At 40.9% G+C, this 20177-nt stretch overlaps 1 protein-coding gene across 2 annotated transcripts in view; it reads left to right on the forward strand.

The window, feature by feature from the left end:
• Positions 1 to 4832: 4832 nt before the first annotated feature.
• The window catches only part of sbno2a (strawberry notch homolog 2a), a 128981-nt gene continuing 113636 nt past the window's right edge, over positions 4833 to 20177 (forward strand). For both annotated transcript variants that reach the window (XM_060906298.1, XM_060906299.1), the window contains exons 1-4: positions 4833 to 4977; positions 5852 to 6052; positions 9878 to 9960; positions 10734 to 10833. In XM_060906298.1, the coding sequence (XP_060762281.1) occupies positions 5933 to 6052; positions 9878 to 9960; positions 10734 to 10833 (303 nt within the window). In that variant the 5' untranslated portion in view covers positions 4833 to 4977; positions 5852 to 5932. The remainder of the gene's footprint in view (positions 4978 to 5851; positions 6053 to 9877; positions 9961 to 10733; positions 10834 to 20177) is intronic.

Genomic DNA, 20177 nt, shown 5'->3' on the forward strand with positions numbered 1-20177 from the left:
ATCCTAGTGCATAGGCTAGGAAGCCATAGCTTAAAGGTTATAGAAACAGCTTTGAGACCAAAAGGTTGCTGGTTTGATTCCCTGGAACACTAGGAATGGCCGAAATGCCCTTGAGCAAGGCACCCAACCCTGGGCACAGCTGCCCACTGCTCTGGGTATGTGTGTGCTTTTTGTGAAATAGTAAGAGGTTTTAATAATAATAATAACAATATGTATTACCTACATGTAATTACAAGGTAACAATAATGAAACAAGGAGGAACGAAGAAATGTCAAATGTATTTTGAAAGAGATGAGACAATTATGCATACTGTCAGTGAATGCAGCAAGCTGGCCCAGACAGATGATAAAAAGAGACATGACAAAGCAGCCACTATGATTCACTGGGAATTATGTGAGAAGTATGGATTCGATCACAATAAAAAGTGATATGATCACAGAGCAGAATCGGTACTGACACAAAGATGCTATGGGATTTCGACATCAGGACTGATAAAGTGATAGAAGCTTGGAAGCCTGATATTGTGGCAGTACATAAGAGGAACAGAGAAACTATTATTATCGATGCGGCACTGCCTGGAGATTTTAGAGTGAAGGCTAAGGAGACTGAGAAGATCGCTAAACACCAAGATCTGGCAACGGAGATTAATAAGATGTGGCAAACTCAAGCAAAAGTGATCCCAGTAGTGACTGGTGCTCTTGGTGTAAAGTATCTGCTTACTGAAAGGCTAGCTCTGCTGGGAGTACACCCAAAGAGAACAGACAACGTCCAACAAGCGGCTCTGTGAGGATCGACGCACAGCCTGAGGAAAGTCCTGTCCATCCCAGTCCAGTGGTACTAGACAGATAGCAGAGATCAACTCCTGACATAATGGTGTAATATAACCAGCATTATTATACATACAGGGCACTTTTTTGATGGAATAAAAACATGTATTCAGTTCCTTTTTGGCAGGTTTCATGCATTTGGTTTGATAGCATGCAATATTTTTTAACATATCGCTTATCCTACGTGTATTACATCACTCTACCCAGTGGAGAATGAGCGTTGAATATGGTTTACAGTATTGCATGGTTGTCAAGACAACATGACGTCACATGTCGGAGACGTAAAACTTCCGTGCTAGTGAGCGACTGGGACAATTTGTAAACAAACATGGCTGCCAGGTTTGCGTCGTTAAATACAGATGATTTTGTGAGAAATTTGAAAGAGAAAGACGCAATAAACACCCGAAAGGAATGTATAATAATAATAATAATAATAATCATAACTTGTCCAGGGTGTACCCGGCCTTTCACTCGTAGTCAGCTGGGATAGGCTCCAGCTTGCCTGCGACCCTGTAGAACAGGATAAAGCGGCTAGAGATAATGAGATAAGATTATTATTACTATTATTATTGGGCGGCACGGTGGTGTAGTGGTTAGCGCTGTCGCCTCACAGCAAGAAGGTCCGGGTTCGAGCCCCGTGGCCGGCGAGGGCCTTTCTGTGCGGAGTTTGCATGTTCTCCCCATGTCTGCGTGGGATTCCTCCAGGTGCTCCGGTTTCAAAGGCTACAGATAATGAGAATAATAATGGCATTTTTTGTGGTATATCAGAAACATTTCATTCAGCTAGCATCATATTGAACAAGTTGAGGATGAGTTCAATATCATGTTAACTGAATGAAATATATCTGATATACCATGAAAAAAGCCAGCCAATATTATTTTAATAATAATAATCTATCCATTATCTGTAGCCACTTTATCCTGTCCAACAGGGCCGCAGGAAAGCTGGAGCCTGACCCAACTAACTATAATCGAGAGGCGGGGTACACCCTGGACAAGTCGCCAGGTCATCACAGGGCTGACACATAGACACAGACAACCATTCACACTCACATTCACACCTACGGTCAATTTAGAGTCACCAGTTAACCTAACCTGCATGTCTTTGGACTGTGGGGGAAACCGGAGCACACGGAGGAAACCCACGCGGACACGGGGAGAACATGCAAACTCCGCACAGAAAGGCCCTCGTCAGCTGCTGGGCTCGAACCCGGACCTTCTTGCTGTGAGGCGACAGCGATAACCACTACACCACCATATAATAATAATAATAAGAAGAAGAGTGTATACAAAAATTAATGATAGTGTACCTCATTATCTCTAGCCGCTTTGTCCTGTTCTACAGAGTCGCAGGCAAGCTGGAGCCTATCCCAGCTGACTATGGGCGAAAGGCGGGGTACACCCTGGACAAGTCGCCAGGTCATCACAGGGCTGACACATAGACACAGACAACCATTCACACTCACATTCACACCTACGGCCAATTTAGAGTCACCAGTTAACCTAACCTGCATGTCTTTGGACTGTGGGAGAAACCGGAGCACCCAGAGGAAACCCACGCGGACACGGGGAGAACATGCAAACTCCACACAGAAAGGCCCTCGCCGGCCACGGGGCTCGAACCCGGACCTTCTTGCTGTGAGGCGACAGCGCTAACCACTACACCACCATATAATAATAATAAGAGTGTATACAAAAAATAATGATAGTGTATCTCATCTCATCTCATTATCTCTAGCCGCTTTATCCTGTTCTACAGGGTCACAGGCAAGCTGGAGCCTATCCCAGCTGACTACGGGCGAAAGGCGGGGTACACCCTGGACAAGTCGCCAGGTCATCACAGGGCTGACACATAAACACAGACAACCATTCACACTCACACCTACGGGGGAAACCGGAGCACCCGGAGGAAACCCACGCGGAGAACATGCAAACTCTGCACAGGAAGGCCCTCGTCAGCCACTGGGCTCGAACCCAGAACATTCTTGCTGTGAGGCGACAGCGCTAACCACTACACCACCGTCCCACCCTACCCTACCCTACCTTCACTCTTTCAAAGATTTATTTATTTTTTGTTAAATAATAATAGGTTATAATAATAATAATAATAGTGTATGAAGTATGCACATGCATTTGTGTATGACACATAGTCACATATGTTGGTAAAGGCGTGCACATGAAGGCAAGGCAAGGCAAGTTTATTTATATAGCACATTTCATACACAATGGCAGTTCAATGTGCTTTACAGAAGTAAAAACAAAAACAGTAAACAATAGAGAAATAAAATTACATAAAATAATTTTATTTTTATTCTAAAACAATTAATTAAAAGAATTAAAAGAATTAAAAGAAAATAATAAGAATTAAACAATAGTAGAAATAAAATAATAAAGTGAAGTAGAAGTTCAAATAGGAGGAGAAAAAAAAAGAAACCAGCAGAATAGAATAAAGAATAAAATAGAATAAAGTTAAAATTAAAGTAAATTTAAAACATGCAGAGAAAGTAAAGATTATAAAAAATGTAAAGAAAACAATATTAATTATTTAACAGAAAGCATCTGAGAACAAGGGGCGGCACGGTGGTGTAGTGGTTAGCGCTGTCGCCTCACAGCAAGAAGGTTCTGGGTTCGAGCCCCGGGGCCGGCGAGGGCCTTTCTGTGCGGAGTTTGCATGTTCTCCCCGTGTCCGCGTGGGTTTCCTCCGGGTGCTCCAGTTTCCCCCACAGTCCAAAGACATGCAGGTTAGGTTAACTGGTGACTCTAAATTGACCGTAGGTGTGAATGTGAGTGTGAATGGTTGTCTGTGTCTATGTGTCAGCCCTGTGATGACCTGGCGACTTGTCCAGGGTGTACCCCGCCTTTCGCCCGTAGTCAGCTGGGATAGGCTCCGGCTTGCCTGCAACCCTGTAGAAGGATAAAGCGGCTAGAGATAATGAGATGAGATTATAATAATAATAATAGTGTATGAAGTATGCACATGCATTTGTGTATGACACATAGTCACATATGTTGGTAAATGCGTGCACATGAAGGCAAGGCAAGTTTATTTATATAGCACATTTCATACACAATGGCAGTTCAATGTGCTTTACAGAAGTAAAAACAAAAACAGTAAACAATAAAGAAATAAAATTTCATAAAATAATTTTATTTTTATTCTAAAACAATTAATTAAAAGAATTAAAAGAATTAAAAGAAAATAATAAGAATTAAACAGTAGTAGAAATAAAATAATAAAGTGAAGTAGAAGTTCAAATAGGAGGAGAAAAAAAAAAGAAACCAGCAGAATAGAATAAAGAATAAAATAGAATAAAGTTAAAATTAAAGTAAATTTAAAACATGCAGAGAAAGTAAAGATTATAAAAAATGTAAAGAAGACAGTATTAATTATTTAACAGAAAGCATCTGAGAACAAGGGGCGGCACGGTGGTGTAGTGGTTAGCGCTGTCGCCTCACAGCAAGAAGGTCCTGGGTTTGAGCCCCGGGGCCGGCGAGGGCCTTTCTGTGTGGAGTTTGCATGTTCTCCCCGTGGGTTTCCTCCGGGTGCTCCGGTTTCCCCCAAAGACATGCAGGTTAGGTTAACTGGTGACTCTAAATTGACCGTAGGTGTGAATGTGAGTGTGAATGGTTGTCTGTGTCTATGTGTCAGCCCTGTGATGACCTGGCGACTTGTCCAGGGTGTACCCCGCCTTTCGCCCGTAGTCAGCTGGGATAGGCTCCAGCTTGCCTGCGACCCTGTAGAAGGATAAAGCGGCTACAGATAATGAGATGAGATGAGATGAGATCTGAGAACAGCTTGGTCTTTAGTCTAGATTTGAAGCTGCCAACAGCAGGAGCATTTTTAATGTCCTCTGGCAGTTGGCTATGGAAGGACTCTTGTACCACTTATTATATTGTTTGTTTGTTGCAGACAGCTGAACTTGCTCCACTGAGCTGCAGACCATGAAGGGCGTGACGTCATCGAGGGCAGCGGAAGATTCCCCCCTCTCTTCCTAAGATTAAGATGGCTGACCAGGAAGTCAGATAAACAACCGTGCCGAAAGAAATATGGATTAAATTTGGAATTTGACACGGTCCAGAACAGTTTTGAGGGACTGTTGGTCGCCAGGTTGAGGGGAAATCGCGGGGAAATGAGTTTTATTCGGATCCGGTAAGTGAACTTTTACATCCGTGAGAGGAAAAAAATGTTACGAATCCACGCTCGAGCGCCGATCGCTAGGTAGCAGTTAGCAGTTAGCAAGTAGGCTAACGAGTTTGCTAGTAGCAGCCAGCTAGCTGGTCAAACAATAGCGGTTTGGCCTCGGTAATAAATTCGGAATAAAGCAAGATAACTGGAATAACCCGTGAAAGAAAGCAGGTTTGTACGCTGTCATTTAGGAATTTTTTTTTAAAATATAAAAAAAAAGTCGTGTTAAATGAGGAGTTATAGCTCTTAAAGTTAGCTGAGGTAACATTTCGTTAAGGATTGGACAGGATAAGTTAGCTTTTTGGTTAGCTTTTGGCGCTGACTAGCAGTAGTTAGCGAAAAGGCAAACGAATTGTGGTTTTCGTGAAATAAATTCCTCGTCTAACCTCATGGCTGTTTAGTTTGACATGCCTTGACTTTGCAGTTAAGCCGAGCAAACTTGTACGTATGAACGGCGAATATATAAATATTTCTTTCTTTCCATTAAAGCTTTCACCTTTCCTCTCCCTCCCTCCATTCACTGAGCCATTTAAACCCTGTCAGTTAATTAGTAATGAATGAGTTATAACTTGTTGACAGCATCTTGTGGGTTCTGCGGCACATCAAACTCTGTCACAAGGCTTAAGAAACCCAGAAGTCTTTAAAAAAAAAATTAAATACAGATTAAAGAAAAAAATCCAGTTTTCGTTTGCTTTCACACAACTTGCTATGACCGTTTTGCCTCACAGTAATCCGGTTTTATTTTATAACCTGAAAATTGTCTTGTGAAATATTTCCACTTGTGATCTGACTGTCTGTTTTTTTTTCCTCTTTTTCTCTCTCTCTCTCTCCTCCTTAGACATGGCTGCAATATGATGAAATGCATTGCTCCATTGGGCACTTTGTCCAGCTCGGTCCCTGTGGCGCTGCATAGAGCCTGATGCCCATTCTCGCAACATCTGTCGTCATGGACACGGAGGACTTCCTGCACCCGGAGGGCCCTCAATCGGAGAGCCCTAAATACAGTGTGCCCAGTCCTCCACTCCCCAATGCCCTTGAGGTACCAGCGAACCGTATTCCCTGTTTATTTGCATCCTCACCAGACATCTCATTTTGTACCATTTTGCTTTCGGTGTCAAGTGCAAAACGGTGTGATAGTTTATTAAAAGCTTTTCAGGACAAAGATCCTCAGTATATGGTAGTACGAGATCACAGTAAACACAATCTTTTTTTTTTTTTTGACTTTATTTCGGTTTCAGGAAGGTGAGCCGTTTATCATTTGGATATTTGTTCCCAGTGCTGTAGGTTTGTATCAAATGAGAACGTGCTAGCAGCCTGGTCGAGATCCTTCCTGCGAAAAAAAAAAGAATTTTCCACTGCGTTTGTAGCATTGCACTTTGTGCAAGTTGTGAATAACTGTGTACCAAGAAAAGAAAGGAAATTGCCAAATGACCCAACAACTGGGCCAACTTCTGTACTTCCATCACTCTGAATGGGTTTTGTTAGTTAGGTTTTCTGTCAAAGTTCTTGATCTGTGGTGATCTCCGATACGTGTTTTATGTTTGAACAATGCAGGAATGTTCCTTTTCAGCCTGAATCATACCAGCATTGTTAACATCCCAAGAGAGGAATGCTAATCACAAATCCTGTGCGTTAATGAGCTGTGATGGAACTTTGCAGTAGGAGCGTAATTGCAATTCTGTTCAGTTCTTGATTCTGATTTGGTCAGAAGGTATAACAGCAGCTCTGTCACTATGTAGAGCTGACCGCAGAGTTTTATATTAATGCATTCCTTCTAATGTGTTACCGTTTCTCTAGTAAAAACACGTTCAGGGACTTGTATATCTGATGCTCCACGTTAACAGATTTAAACAACGCATGCATTAGTCGTTGATATGGAGAAGTCTTCCATAAGGAGAAGTTTATTTCATATTTTTGGAAGGATTCTCCAGTGTCAGCACTTTTCAAAAGGCAGAGTAAAACTATAACTCGGAGCTGTGAATATTTACACCATGGGAAACTCCTTAAAATGGATAACTCTTTATTCTATCGACATTCACTCTATATGAGCAATCGTGCGCTCTGATTGATTGGCTACTCTACTACTAGGATATCAGCTCATATACCGTCAGTAGAGCAAAACAAAATGGCGGCGCGTGTTGCTGAACCAACCGAGGATGAAATAAAAACTACTCGAAAACAAAACCCCAAAAAATAAAAAAGCAACAAAATATAGAATAAAAGAAATTGATGGCAAGAATTTTTTTTTCAATAATTATTATTATCGACACGGTGGTGTAGTGGTTAGCGCTGTCGCCTCACAGCAAGAAGGTCCGGGTTCGAGCCCCGTGGCCGGCGAGGGCCTTTCTGTGCGGAGTTTGCATGTTCTCCCCGTGTCCGCGTGGGTTTCCTCCGGGTGCTCCGGTTTCCCCCACAGTCCAAAGACATGCAGGTTAGGTTAACTGGTGACTCTAAATTGAGCGTAGGTGTGAATGTGAGTGTGAATGGTTGTCTGTGTCTATGTGTCAGCCCTGTGATGACCTGGCGACTTGTCCAGGGTGTACCCCGCCTTTCGCCCGTAGTCAGCTGGGATAGGCTCCAGCTTGCCTGCGACCCTGTAGAACAGGATAAAGCAGCTAGAGATAATGAGAATGAGATTATTATTATCGCATTTTTCACATATTGTTCCTGTCATTTTGCCAGCTTGTTTGCATTCTTCATCTTTAAGCATTAAAATTTGTTGAAATTTTTTTTTTAGACTGGTTCAAAAGCTCAAAGAAGTTTGGAAAATTACATCACTGAAATGTCCAAGGAAGAATTAAATACATGTCTAAAGCTCTTCTATACCTCGGCAAGACAGCACTTTCTACAAAAAAACCCCAAAACAGCAACGCTAAAGTCAATTCGTGCAGCCATCGATAGGTTTTTAAGAAGTCCACCTAAGCAGAAATGATTTTGTGTAAAGTTTTTATTTATCGAATTTGCAAAAAATAAAAATGCTCTGCACGGTGGTGTAGTGGTTAGCGCTGTCGCCTCACAGCAAGAAGGTCCGGGTTCGAGCCCCGGGGCCGGCGAGGGCCTTTCTGTGCAGAGTTTGCATGTTCTCCCCGTGTCCGCGTGGGTTTCCTCCGGGTGCTCCGGTTTCCCCCACAGTCCAAAGACATGCAGGTTAGGTTAACTGGTGACTCTAAATTGACCGTAGGTGTGAATGTGAGTGTGAATGGTTGTCTGTGTCTATGTGTCAGCCCTGTGATGACCTGGCGACTTGTCCAGGGTGTACCCCGCCTTTCGCCCGTAGTCAGCTGGGATAGGCTCCAGCTTGCCTGCAACCCTGTAGAACAGGATAAAGCAGCTACAGATAATGAGATGAGAATGAAAAATGCTCTGTTTCTCCAAATCCGGTGAATGTGGATAGAATGAAACGGTTCTTCCACTCGGTCTCGTCGTACACGGCTTATAGCTCATGTATGACTTGATTTCGTAGAATAACTGTTAAATAGCTCCTGTAACATGATTGATAATTGGAAGTGACTTTGTAGATGTTATGTAGCATCATTTAATGCAACTACAAATGGTTAAAAGTATTGTTTTTTCAAGAAATGCTATTGTAATTGTTGGCATGTTGCTGTGGAATAAGAGGAATAAATCGGTGCAGGATCACACCGCCTCAGTGATGTTTTACTTTCTGTATAACCACATGTCTGGTGCCTACTTATTGCACAGCACGGAACCTGAAGGAGTTAGAGGATTAAGGCCTCTGCATGCTCTTGCGACAAGGCTTTCGCAGATAGCTTTTCGCAGACAGTTGTAATTTATCGTTGAGCGGGGAGTAATAGGCGTGCGCGATGTTATTCACCGCCACAACGCAAGGGGGCACGAAGTCGCGAAATCACTAGGAGTAGTTGGTGGGTGTGGTTAGTGGAGTGTTTATCCTCCGGTTATTTATAATGACTAGAACTGGAGTCGTATAGATGTACGTACTTCCTCACTTCCTCGATCAACCGCTCTTCGTGCTGCTCCATCTTCGCTCGTGTTTTTAAAAATGGCGGTCGTGAAAACAAACCAAACCGGGAAAGTAGGGAAGCGGAAGTGCGTGTACAGCGGATGTAGAGTGGACCAATCAGAGCCCTCTTGTCTGCAAGGCTTCTGCGGTAGTCACAATTTTTGGGAGGTGCGCGCAGAGCGTCTGCGAAGGTGGGGGGGCTACGCAGACGCTATCTGCGACGCCGTCTGCGAGGACTGGGTTGTCAGCATAAATTGGCCTTTAGGGACAGCAGTGGTTCCTGATCTCTGGCTGTTGGTATAGCGTGCTCATGAACAAGGCAGCTACCTGAAGTTCCTCATGAGAGATGCAGTATGAAATCCCATCATGCCAGCTCCGTGATGAGCTCCAGCGTATGGATGATCATTGTGTGCTGGAACAAAAGAAATGCGGCTGACGAGTCTGCTATGCCTGCCTTCCTTTTCTCGGTTCCTCTCTGTCTTTCCATGTTAAACTTTATATCTCAGCTGATTTTGAACTGCTACAGAAAGCACTGCAGTTTCCCTGAATGGGTCATCAACATGTTACTCCAGTATAAACACTTGCAGCACTACTGTGCTCGTCATGGTAACCTTAAGAGCCACTTCCCTCATTTGGTGCAATGTGTGTGTGTGTGTGTGGTTATTATACACTACATGTAAACTTTTTAAATGTCCATTGAACTGGAACTCGGTAATCCCCCCCCCCCCAGACACATTATTCAGTCAGGGTAAGTTTGCAGTTTTCTGAAATGATCCGGCTTTCCAAGTTTTGCTCCGCATGAGGTGTTATCGTCGTTGTTTTTCTCAATCCCCTTACTGTGTCCTGTGAAAAATGTGATGTTTGTTTCCTTTTCGCCTCCAGAGTCAGCTGTTTTCCCCTAACCCATGGACGTATTCCCAGCAGACTCAGTACAACCAGTACAGCTATCCTATGCAACAATCTAGGTGAGTGACTGAACAGTTTCTCTTTAGCTCTCTCTCTCTCTCTCTCTCTCTGTCTGTCTCCGTTTCTCTCTCTGTCTCAGATCCCGAAACAGATGTAAGATGATATGTTTATTCCAGGCAGGCCAGAAACAGAAAATCAAGATGATACAAGAATAAAAGTTTGATTATTAACAAGATGCCTTCAACACACTTTTTTTTTCTCCCCTCTAGTTGCTTCAGGAATTCTTATTTCCTATAATTTAAGTTTCAAGTATGTTTATCAGAGTTCTTGTGGTATTACAGTGCAGTTTGTGGAGTTCAGTCTTGGCTACTGAGCGTGCTCAGACATGCATATAATTGCACACCTCTGTCTGATAGGGATCTTTTGTTCAGAAGCGCAGTAGATAGCTGCTCCCCCCCCCCCGAGACCTTTCTGGGATTTATCTCCTTTTTGCACGGGTTCAAGAATTAAATACATCATTGTTTACTCAGCTATACGGTTTCTTCCTTGTGCCGTTCACAGGCGTGACTCTGTAAAACCCTTGTCGCCGCAGCAAAGCAATCGTCTGACTTTCTTTGATGGAATGTTCATCTCGTTTGTGAGGCCCGTTCCGTTTAAGCCAGTCGTCACCTGTTCCGTTTGGATTATTATAAGGCGTGATGTCTTTTCATGATAACGTTTGGAGACAAGAATTAGGTTAAACCGAGTCATGTCAAGTAGCGAAACGTACAAAAGCTCAGAGGATAGTCTTTCTTTGTTCCGATTTAACGTGTCAAATGTGCTGCTCTTTCAGGCAGTTCCAGGTCAACCCCTCATCCGTGGACGAGTTCGGCTCATTCTCTGAAGTGGATTTCTCTGACCTCACATCAGGCAGGAATGGAGACTTTCCAGCAGTAAGTTCCAGTCTGCTCTCAGTCACTCGCTGCCTTTTGTTTGATCGTTCGAAAGCGGCCGCTTTTAGCGGGGTTGCTCGAGAGCAGCCGCTTTTACACCGACCATTTAAAAGAAGGTGTTTTCAGTTTGATCTCTCAAGAGCAACTGCTTTTACTTTAATGTCTAAACGGCTCAAGAGTGGCCTCGTTTAGTCCTATTACACAAGCTACCACCTTAAAGGAACAGTCCACCGTACTTCCATAATGAAATATGCTCTTATCTGAATTGAGACGAGCTGCTCTGTACCTCTCCGAGCTTTGCGCGACCTCCCAGTCAGTCAGACGCAGTCAGACGCGCTGTCATTCCTGTTAGCAATGTAGCTAGGCTCAGTATGGCCAATGGTATTTTTTGGGGCTGTAGTTAGATGCGACCAAACTCTTCCGCGTTTTTCCTGTTTACGTAGGTTTATATGACCAGTGATATGAAACAAGTTCAGTTACACAAATTACACAAAAACTAACACCTTCTGCGCGCTTCGACAGCGCATTGATATCTGAGCTCCGTATCAATGTGCTGCCGAAGCGCGCAGAAGGTGTTAGTACGCCTGTCATTATAGTGCGGACTTTCCATAGCATAGAAAATCGCTCCGTTTCAATTTGTGTAACTGAACTTGTTTCATATCACTGGTCATATAAACCTACTCGTCAGCTCGTCTCAATTCAGATAAGAGCATATTTCATTATGGAAGTACGGTGGACTGTTCCTTTAAAGGGGAACAGAGGGCAATATATAGAGTAAATATAACAATAAAACACACATTGACGAACCTTATTCAAGACTTACAAAAGTTTTTTGTTCTAAGGTTGGAAAGTTACAGTGTTTTGAAAGTAGCTCGAGCAAACCATTTCCGCAGTTTGAACAGCCCGCCATGATATTAATTTTATCCAATCAGAATGCACGTTCATTTTCTCTGCGTAACACTCATGACGTATGTATGTGCCCAGTTGTGTTGGCTCATTGAGGTTGGGAATAGCACGTGTGAAATACCCGTTTCTTCCTCTTGCGACGATTTCGCAAGTCCACGGGTGGCGCCTATCTCATTGCAGCAAATAAATTCTGCTGGACTCGTGAGCAACTCCACGTTACATTTTCCGCACGAGCACCACGCCGTGTCACCTGCACGCAGACGCTCTGCCCATGGTCAGCATCAGTCTCATCCTCGCCGTCATCCGAGCTTTCTTCTCTTATTTCATCACCGGAGTCGAGAGTACCTCTCCTAGGTTCAAACTGGTACCCTTCTAAGCCATAGCCTGCTTGCAGTGTGTCTTGCCGGATCTCTTCGTATGATTCGACAGAGCTGTCGCTTTCACTTGATGCGCCCGATGCCATGATTACACGCTTATCTCCTCTATTTCAGAGAGTTCCGCTAGTGCAGCGGGTAGCGCTGACGTCACGGTCTTTTAAAAATGGCGACTCTTGTGCGGTTTAGCGTATAAAATATTATATTTACAATTACCAAGCTATTTCGTTGTTTTCTAGTACGTAAATTTGATAGAATACTTAAGAATACGTTACTTTGTCACATCAGCAACCGTATATATTCTATTTTGTACCCCTTTAAACCCAATCCGGATGCTTTAGACGGACTGTTTTTACGAACACTGCTCTAGTGCGATCGCTTGAGGGTGAGTAACTCGTAATTGCAACTGGCACATCTTCAGCTTTCATTTTCTTTTTGAGATGACGTGTTCTTGTTTCGAGTATTATGCGTAGTAATATGTCTTTCTACACCTTGGATTTGTCACGCAGTACTTTACTAGTCTTGAAATAATCTCAGGAAAGGGAAAGAACTGAGCAAAACATTCTAACCACAACGTGTTCATCATTTAAATCAATCCTATATATGTTAATGTGTGAACATGGTGGATTATAAACTATATACTACACTGTGTTTTACGATTAAGGAAGTCAGTGCTTTTATTATTTTGGCAATCCTGTAAGGGTAATTTTGTCTGTCTGTCTGTCTGTCTGTCTACCATGTCCAGACAAACTTTCGTTTCATTTCCTGTTAATCACCTGTTTGTAATTAAAGGCTTTCCTTGGCAACGATTATCTGTGGTTGCTTAGCAAAGTAAGCCGTTTTTCCATTGAAAGAGCTTTTTACGCTATCAGAATTACTAGGACTGATTATTTGTTTCCGGCAGTGTTCAGAAACATTACAGAGGAAAGTAGTGATGATTAAACCCCTTCTTTGTAACGGTCTTGTACCAGTGAAATGTCTAGCTAAGCGTGTCAGCAGACGATATCAGCTATGAGTCATGGAGTAAGAGCTGTTGTAATTCTGTAGCAGTGTCCCACACATTGTTTTGCAAAGCAATATGAACAGGAGCCTTCAAACATCAGTGCCGTGAACTTATTATTTTTTTTTAAATCATGATTTTCTTTTTAATTAATGGCTTTTTTTTAAGTGTAATAAGGCACTAAGTGATTTCCGGAGTGATGAGAGGCGTCATCCTTTTTGTAAGCCCTACCTGGATGATTTAAAACCACTCAAAGTGCACTAATATATGAAATGAAGTTGTAAAAAAAAAAAAAAAAAGGGTGTAGTTAATGTTTTATTATAATTAACAGGAATGCAGGTAAAATTCTGCACAGGTTTTGTATTTTTAAAACCAATCCTAAACTAGTGTCTTCATCAAAACGGCTTTTTATTTCCAAAGTTTCTTTAGGAGCTGGTATTTCACCGGATGGTTTCACGGTATCTTTTAATGCAGTGGCTGCTTCCTAGTAAAATTAGGATCTGATTTCCAGTAATCTTGATCACACTTCAACAAGAACGTCATTTCCTGAAATGAGACCACCCCACCCCGATCTCTCTCTCTCTCTCTCTCTCTCTCTCTTGCTCTCTCTCACACACACACGCACACACAGTCACACAGATATTTATCTATGCCCTGTGGTGTAATTGTGAAACTCTTACCTGTATTACTGGTTATAGGACAGGGGATGAAATGCACGGGATATCAGGTTGATGGATTGAGTATAGACGTGTAAAGGATCATCCTGCGTGGCCAAGGGCCTCTGTGGTTAGTGGAAGTTACCAGGTTTCTTGATTATTTGTTAGGGATTTTTTGTTGTTGTTGTTGTTGGTTTTTGTGTTATTTCTGCTTTTGAGTTAATTTCCCATTCGAGCTCTGTGTCATACCAGGGCTGTACTTTTTGGAACACTTTGTTGATGTTAGACATTCACCACAGGACTCGATGTTAACTTTTTAATCCACTCGTCCAGTCAGACAAGCAGTAAGATTTTTTTTTTACCTGTCCTAACCGTAACCTTGTTATTACTGTGTATTTACTAGTTCAGTGAAAGGAAAGTGGTTCACGATGTTTATCACAAAGCAGGTATAGTTCTGATAATCATTATGCTTTAATGATTTTAGAATTTTTTCCTAAAAAAAACCCCTTAAACTATCCAAAGCCCCATTATGGTGCATGTATTCTTATAATCTGTTACCTGATCTACAGTTTTAAGAGTTGGGATTGTCGTCTCTTTCACTTTCTTTTGACGAAATGAAACAAACAAACCAAAAAAAAAAAAAAACGAGTTGGACTTGACAAGGGTGACAATCATGGTGTGAATGAAAACAAACCGTACGTGAGTTCGGCACTGTCGTAAAATTCACGCGAAATATATACAGAGAGATCCGGACCGACCTTAAGCTGGTAAATAATATATAAATTTTTTCTTTACCAAATTCTAACAGAAAACGAGAGCGCCCGAAAGGGAAAACCGAGCCAAGCCGCCATTTTGAATCCTCATTCACGGCTGTAATGCAAATGGCTTCCTCCTCGGTATACAAGTGCACTTCCATGGCAGAAAAAAAACCCTACATTTTGCCGCCTATGTAGTCCAATATTTATACAAAATTGAGTCACTCAGGATTCAGCCATGTTTTTGCTCGTCGTTAGCAACAGTTAGAGGTTTTTAGCTTTCTCCTGAAATGTTTTCTTTTATTTCTTCTTCCTCAGGGTAGTAAAACTCGCTTTCGCTGTGAACACTGTCGTTATCGCCATCCATGCTGTAAAATTAATGCTATTCTCCTGAGAAATGCTGGCAAACATTTATCAGATTTTTGATAATCTTATAAATAAATCTTATAAAAAAAGATAAATGTTGACAAAACATTCTACTATGTTTGTTGTTAATGTGAACGAACGAGTCGCCAGAGGTCCATAACTGGGGTCCGTATTGTAGGATACGGACCCGCTCGCCAGCCAATCAGAGCGCAGGATTTGATGGAAACCGGACCGCGAAAAAAAAATTTACGGTAAATGTGTCCCATACAAAAGAAAAATACAATGAACGGCTGAATGGAATGAAGATTCGCCACAGATGTTTATTTTATTGAGGTGTTTGATCGCCATTTTGACGAATTCCAAGTCTAAGAATCTATAATTAGATATTACGCCGTGGTTGTTTTTACACACGCACTTGCTGTACTTGGCTTTCCCGGAATTTCGTAAGCAATAACACGACCAGATCACTGGGGGGATTGAACTAGTTTTGTTGGAACTTTATTGATGTAATAAAGTTATCTTGAATATTTATTATAAACAGGGTGATTTTCAGCAATCTGGAAAAGATGTGGTCCCTGAAAGATATAAAAACATAAGGTATCATTACTATATTGTCTGGGTCAGTTATTTGTAATACTGAGTAATTTTCTCTCGTCTGTAAACCAAATTAGATCGGCCTATATGTAGAAAATGTGACAATGAAATATGTAGACTACTTATACTATTTATGTAAACTACTTATTACTATTATTTATAGGTCTGTCTCAGAAACTGGGTACTGTGGGGGTCCCCCAATAAATATACTCACAGTCAATAAACTATACGGTTTTGAATGGTGATGTTGGTTTTAATTTTAAATAAAATGATGAAAGAAATAATACAGATAAAACTAAATCTTTGATGTGAATATTCAGAATTTGGCAAAAATTCTGCAAATTTGTGGAAAAATGGCGGCTTGATCTGGGACATGATAAATGGTCGACTACATCGCGTTCCCTTAAAAAGGTTGTAGTCCACTGAAAAGTCTACAGTTATCACTAATTGTATTTTAAGTTGTAACTTTATACACCTAAGGATTGGTGCACTCACAGAATAATCATAACCGTAATAAAACATCATGCAAAATATTTGATCACCGTCGTAACTCCATTTTCCGCAGACCCAAAACCAATACGATTGTGTGTTTTGATCTAAACGGAAAGCCTCAGGGTCAAGGTCACGACCTCACCAAAAGTAGTAACTTAAAATCACTACACCATATAAACATTTAGTTATAAATCCGCGATTTTGTTTTTTAAAACGAAAGCTGAAAGTTAGGTATAGAATATGTTTCTTACAGAATATGTTACGATGGTAGCTGGTCTTGTATGAATTTCTGAGCTATAAAATGAGCTGTGGTGTATTTTTTACCGTAGCGTGTTATTTGTGTGCGGGGAAGGACACGCATTAACAATCTGCATGTGTCGAATGGAATTTTCCACTCCAGCAGTTAGAAGTTGATCGTGCTTCCATTTGCGGTCTTTCTGTTACGCGGGTGATCTGTTCAGACGTTATCACTGAAAAGGTGAGTTTTGATAGTTTTATTTTGTTTTAGTCTTGCAGTATAAGGCAATAGAATGTTTCTTTTTCATCTTACTTTCATATTTTGTAGTGTTTGCGTATTTTTGGCCAATATTTTGCAACCATGGTCAATTTAGATCGAACTTTTGATAGAATTCAAAATGGCCAGTCATTTTGCCCCGCCCCCGCCTCGCGCTCCGTCCGGTGCGGTAGTGATGTTCCATTTCTCGCACGCTGCAGCAGAGACCCGCGCGACCTTCAGCCGGTACAGTCGCTGTTCTTTTACCACCGCCGTTATTCTCATCTTTCCGGTGTGTTCTTGATTTTTCCATTGTGTCCTATTTCGCCATATCAAATACCCAAAATGTATCATATTATTCATATTTAAGTGAATAATCAATTCAGTCATCATAACTTGCCATTTTTAACCCAAGCAATCAAAAAGAGGAAAATTATTCAATATTTTCACTCATCTGTGATGGAGGGGCTTTAATTCTTCATGATGGAGTTATTTTATATGAGTGATTCCACGCTTATGGGTACTGAAATGGGGACATGAACTTATTTTAAAAAATTCACCTAAAACCATTTCTTTTTTTACCATCAGGTCACAAAATATGTAATCTTTAATGAATGAAATGTTAAAAGATAACTTTAATTTTCTGAGATGTAATAAAAACACATTTATATGCCAAAGTCAGAACGTAACAGAAGTGTTGTGGACATGTATATTCTCAATTTTAACAATGTAGAATTACTTTTTGAAACATAGGAAGGTGATGTTTTAGCAAATATAATTAATGAACATGTGTAGTAGAATAAACATACACATTCTTTCAATAAGATTAACATGGTATATAGCTAGATTGTAATTAATTTGTAACAGACGCGAGATGGACAATCATAACAGAAGTAATGTAACAGACATCATTTTGGAACTCATAGGCTTGACTTTGGCATATAAATATGTTTTTATTACATCTCAGAAAATTAAAGTTATCTTTTAACATACCATTCATTAAAGATTACATGTTTTGTGACCTGATGGTAAAAAAAGAAATGGTTTTAGGTGAATTTTTAAAAATAAGTTCATGTCCCCATTTCAGTACCCATAAGTGTGGAATCACTCATATGGAAATAAATTTTACAAAAGCATTTGAATTGTAATAAAAAAAAAGTTTCCACAGTGGAGGCCAGATAAAGCAAGATGCTATCTTTATTCTTATTAAACATGACAAAAGAAACATTGAGTGTTCGGTAAATGCAAAAAAAAAAAGTAAAATTAGAAAATTTATTTTTTTGACCATAATGTCCCAAATGAGAGACCAGTTTCTGAGACGGACCCTTATATATAACAACCATAAAAATGGTGATTTTTCAAGAAATATTCAACTCGTCCCGTCGGACAGTCAGACGCCGATTTGACTCATCTGGACCAAACATTTGGTTGTCCCGGACAGTTGGACTACCATTAATGTCGAGCCCTGTTCCCGTTAAAGGTACTGCTTATTGGCTAACTGACTTGATTTTTAACAAGGGCAGTGTGCTAACGGTGCCCAAAAATGTGGTAATTTTTTAAAGCTGTGTTTCAGTTCACACTTGTGAGTGGGAGTCTAGTGGTTTATTATTGTATGAGATCAGGCTGATAGTCACAGTTTCAGTGGATGATGGAAGGTTACCTCACAGTTGACTTTTTTCCTCCAAAAAAATGCAGATTTCCTCATGTAAATGATAACGTAAGCAACCACTGTTTCTCCATGCAAGTGACACAACTGCACTGAAACCCTCTGGTTTGTAATCCACTGTGGTTGTGAACATCTTACAGTGGTGCTTGAAAGTTTGTGAACCCTTTAGAATGTTCTATATTTCTGCATAAATAGGACCTAAAACATCATCAGATTTTTACACAAGTCCTAAAAGTAGATAAAGAGAACCCAGTTAAACAAATGAGACAAAAATATTATACTTGGTCATTTATTTATTGAGGAAAATGATCCAATATTACATATCTGTGAGTGGCAAAAGTATGTGAACCTCTAGGATTAGCAGTTAATTTGAAGGTGAAATTAGAGTCAGGTGTTTTCAATCAATGGGATGACAATCAGGTGTGAGTGGGCACCCTGTTTTATTTAAAGAACAGGGATCTATCAAAGTCTGATCTTCACAACACATGTTTGTGGAAGTGTATCATGGCACGAACAAAGGAGATTTCTGAGGACCTCAGAAAAAGCGTTGTTGATGCTCATCAGGCTGGAAAAGGTTACAAAACCATCTCTAAAGAGTTTGGACTCCACCAATCCACAGTCAGACAGATTGTGTACAAATGGAGGAAATTCAAGACCATTGTTACCCTCCCCAGGAGTGGTCGATCAACAAAGATCACTCCAAGAGCAAGGCGTGTAATAGTCAGCAATGGTCACAGAGGACCCCAGGGTAACTTCTAAGCAACTGAAGGCCTCTCTCACATTGGCTAATGTTAATGTTCATGGGTCCACCATCAGTAGAACACTGAACAACAATGGTGTGCATGGCAGGGTTGCAAGGAGAAAGCCACTGCTCTCCAAAAAGAACATTGCTGCTTGTCTGCAGTTTGCTAAAGATCACATGGACAAGCCAGAAGGCTATTGGAAAAATGTATTGTGGACAGATGAGACCAAAATAGAACTTTTTGGTTTAAATGAGAAGCGTTATGTTTGGAGAAAGGAAAACACTGCATTCCAGCATAAGAACCTTATCCCATCTGTGAAACATGGTGGTGGTAGTATCATGGTTTGGGCCTGTTTTGCTGCATCTGGGCCCGGACGGCTTGCCATCATTGACGGAACAATGAATTCTGAATTATACCAGCGAATTCTAAAGGAAAATGTCAGGACATCTGTCCATGAACTGAATCTCAAGAGAAGGTGGGTCATGCAGCAAGACAACCCTAAGCACACAAGTCGTTCTACCAAAGAATGGTTAAAGAAGAATAAAGTTAATGTTTTGGAATGGCCAAGTCAAAGTCCTGACCTTAATCCAATGGAAATGTTGTGGAAGGACCTGAAGCGAGCAGTTCATGTGAGGAAACCCACCAACATCCCAGAGTTGAAGCTGTTCTGTACGGAGGAATGGGCTAAAATTCCTCCAAGCCGGTGTGCAGGACTGATCAACAGTTGCCACAAACATTTAGTTGCAGTTATTGCTGCACAAGGGGGTCACACCAGATACTGAAAGCAAAGGTTCACATACTTTTGCCACTCACAGATACGTAATATTGGATCATTTTCCTCAATAAATAAATGATCAAGTATAATATTTTTGTCTCATTTGTTTAACTGGGTTCTCTTTATCTACTTTTAGGACTTGTGTGAAAACCTGATGATGTTTTACGTCCTATTTATGCAGAAATATAGACACTTCTAAAGGGTTCACAAACTTTCGAGCACCACTGTAGCTGTCTACATTTATTGTGCCATGCATCAACACAACATCGTTGTGATATGAGCTAGCATGCATGGCTGGCTAACATCATAACAGTGTGAATGTTCAATTAATGCTTAAAAAAACCAAAAACAAATATTTTTGTTATCTAAAAATTTGACCTCTCTCTTTTCTTAACCATTTTTGAATCGATAAAATTTAAACAACACCCAACCCTAATAATAATCAAACATCTATGTCAATACACTAAACAATTGTACAAAAGAATTCAAGATATCTGGAGTGTTCACGAAATATAATACAGATG

Source organism: Neoarius graeffei, chromosome 23, assembly GCF_027579695.1.
Source record: "Neoarius graeffei isolate fNeoGra1 chromosome 23, fNeoGra1.pri, whole genome shotgun sequence".
Lineage (NCBI taxonomy): Eukaryota > Metazoa > Chordata > Actinopteri > Siluriformes > Ariidae > Neoarius > Neoarius graeffei.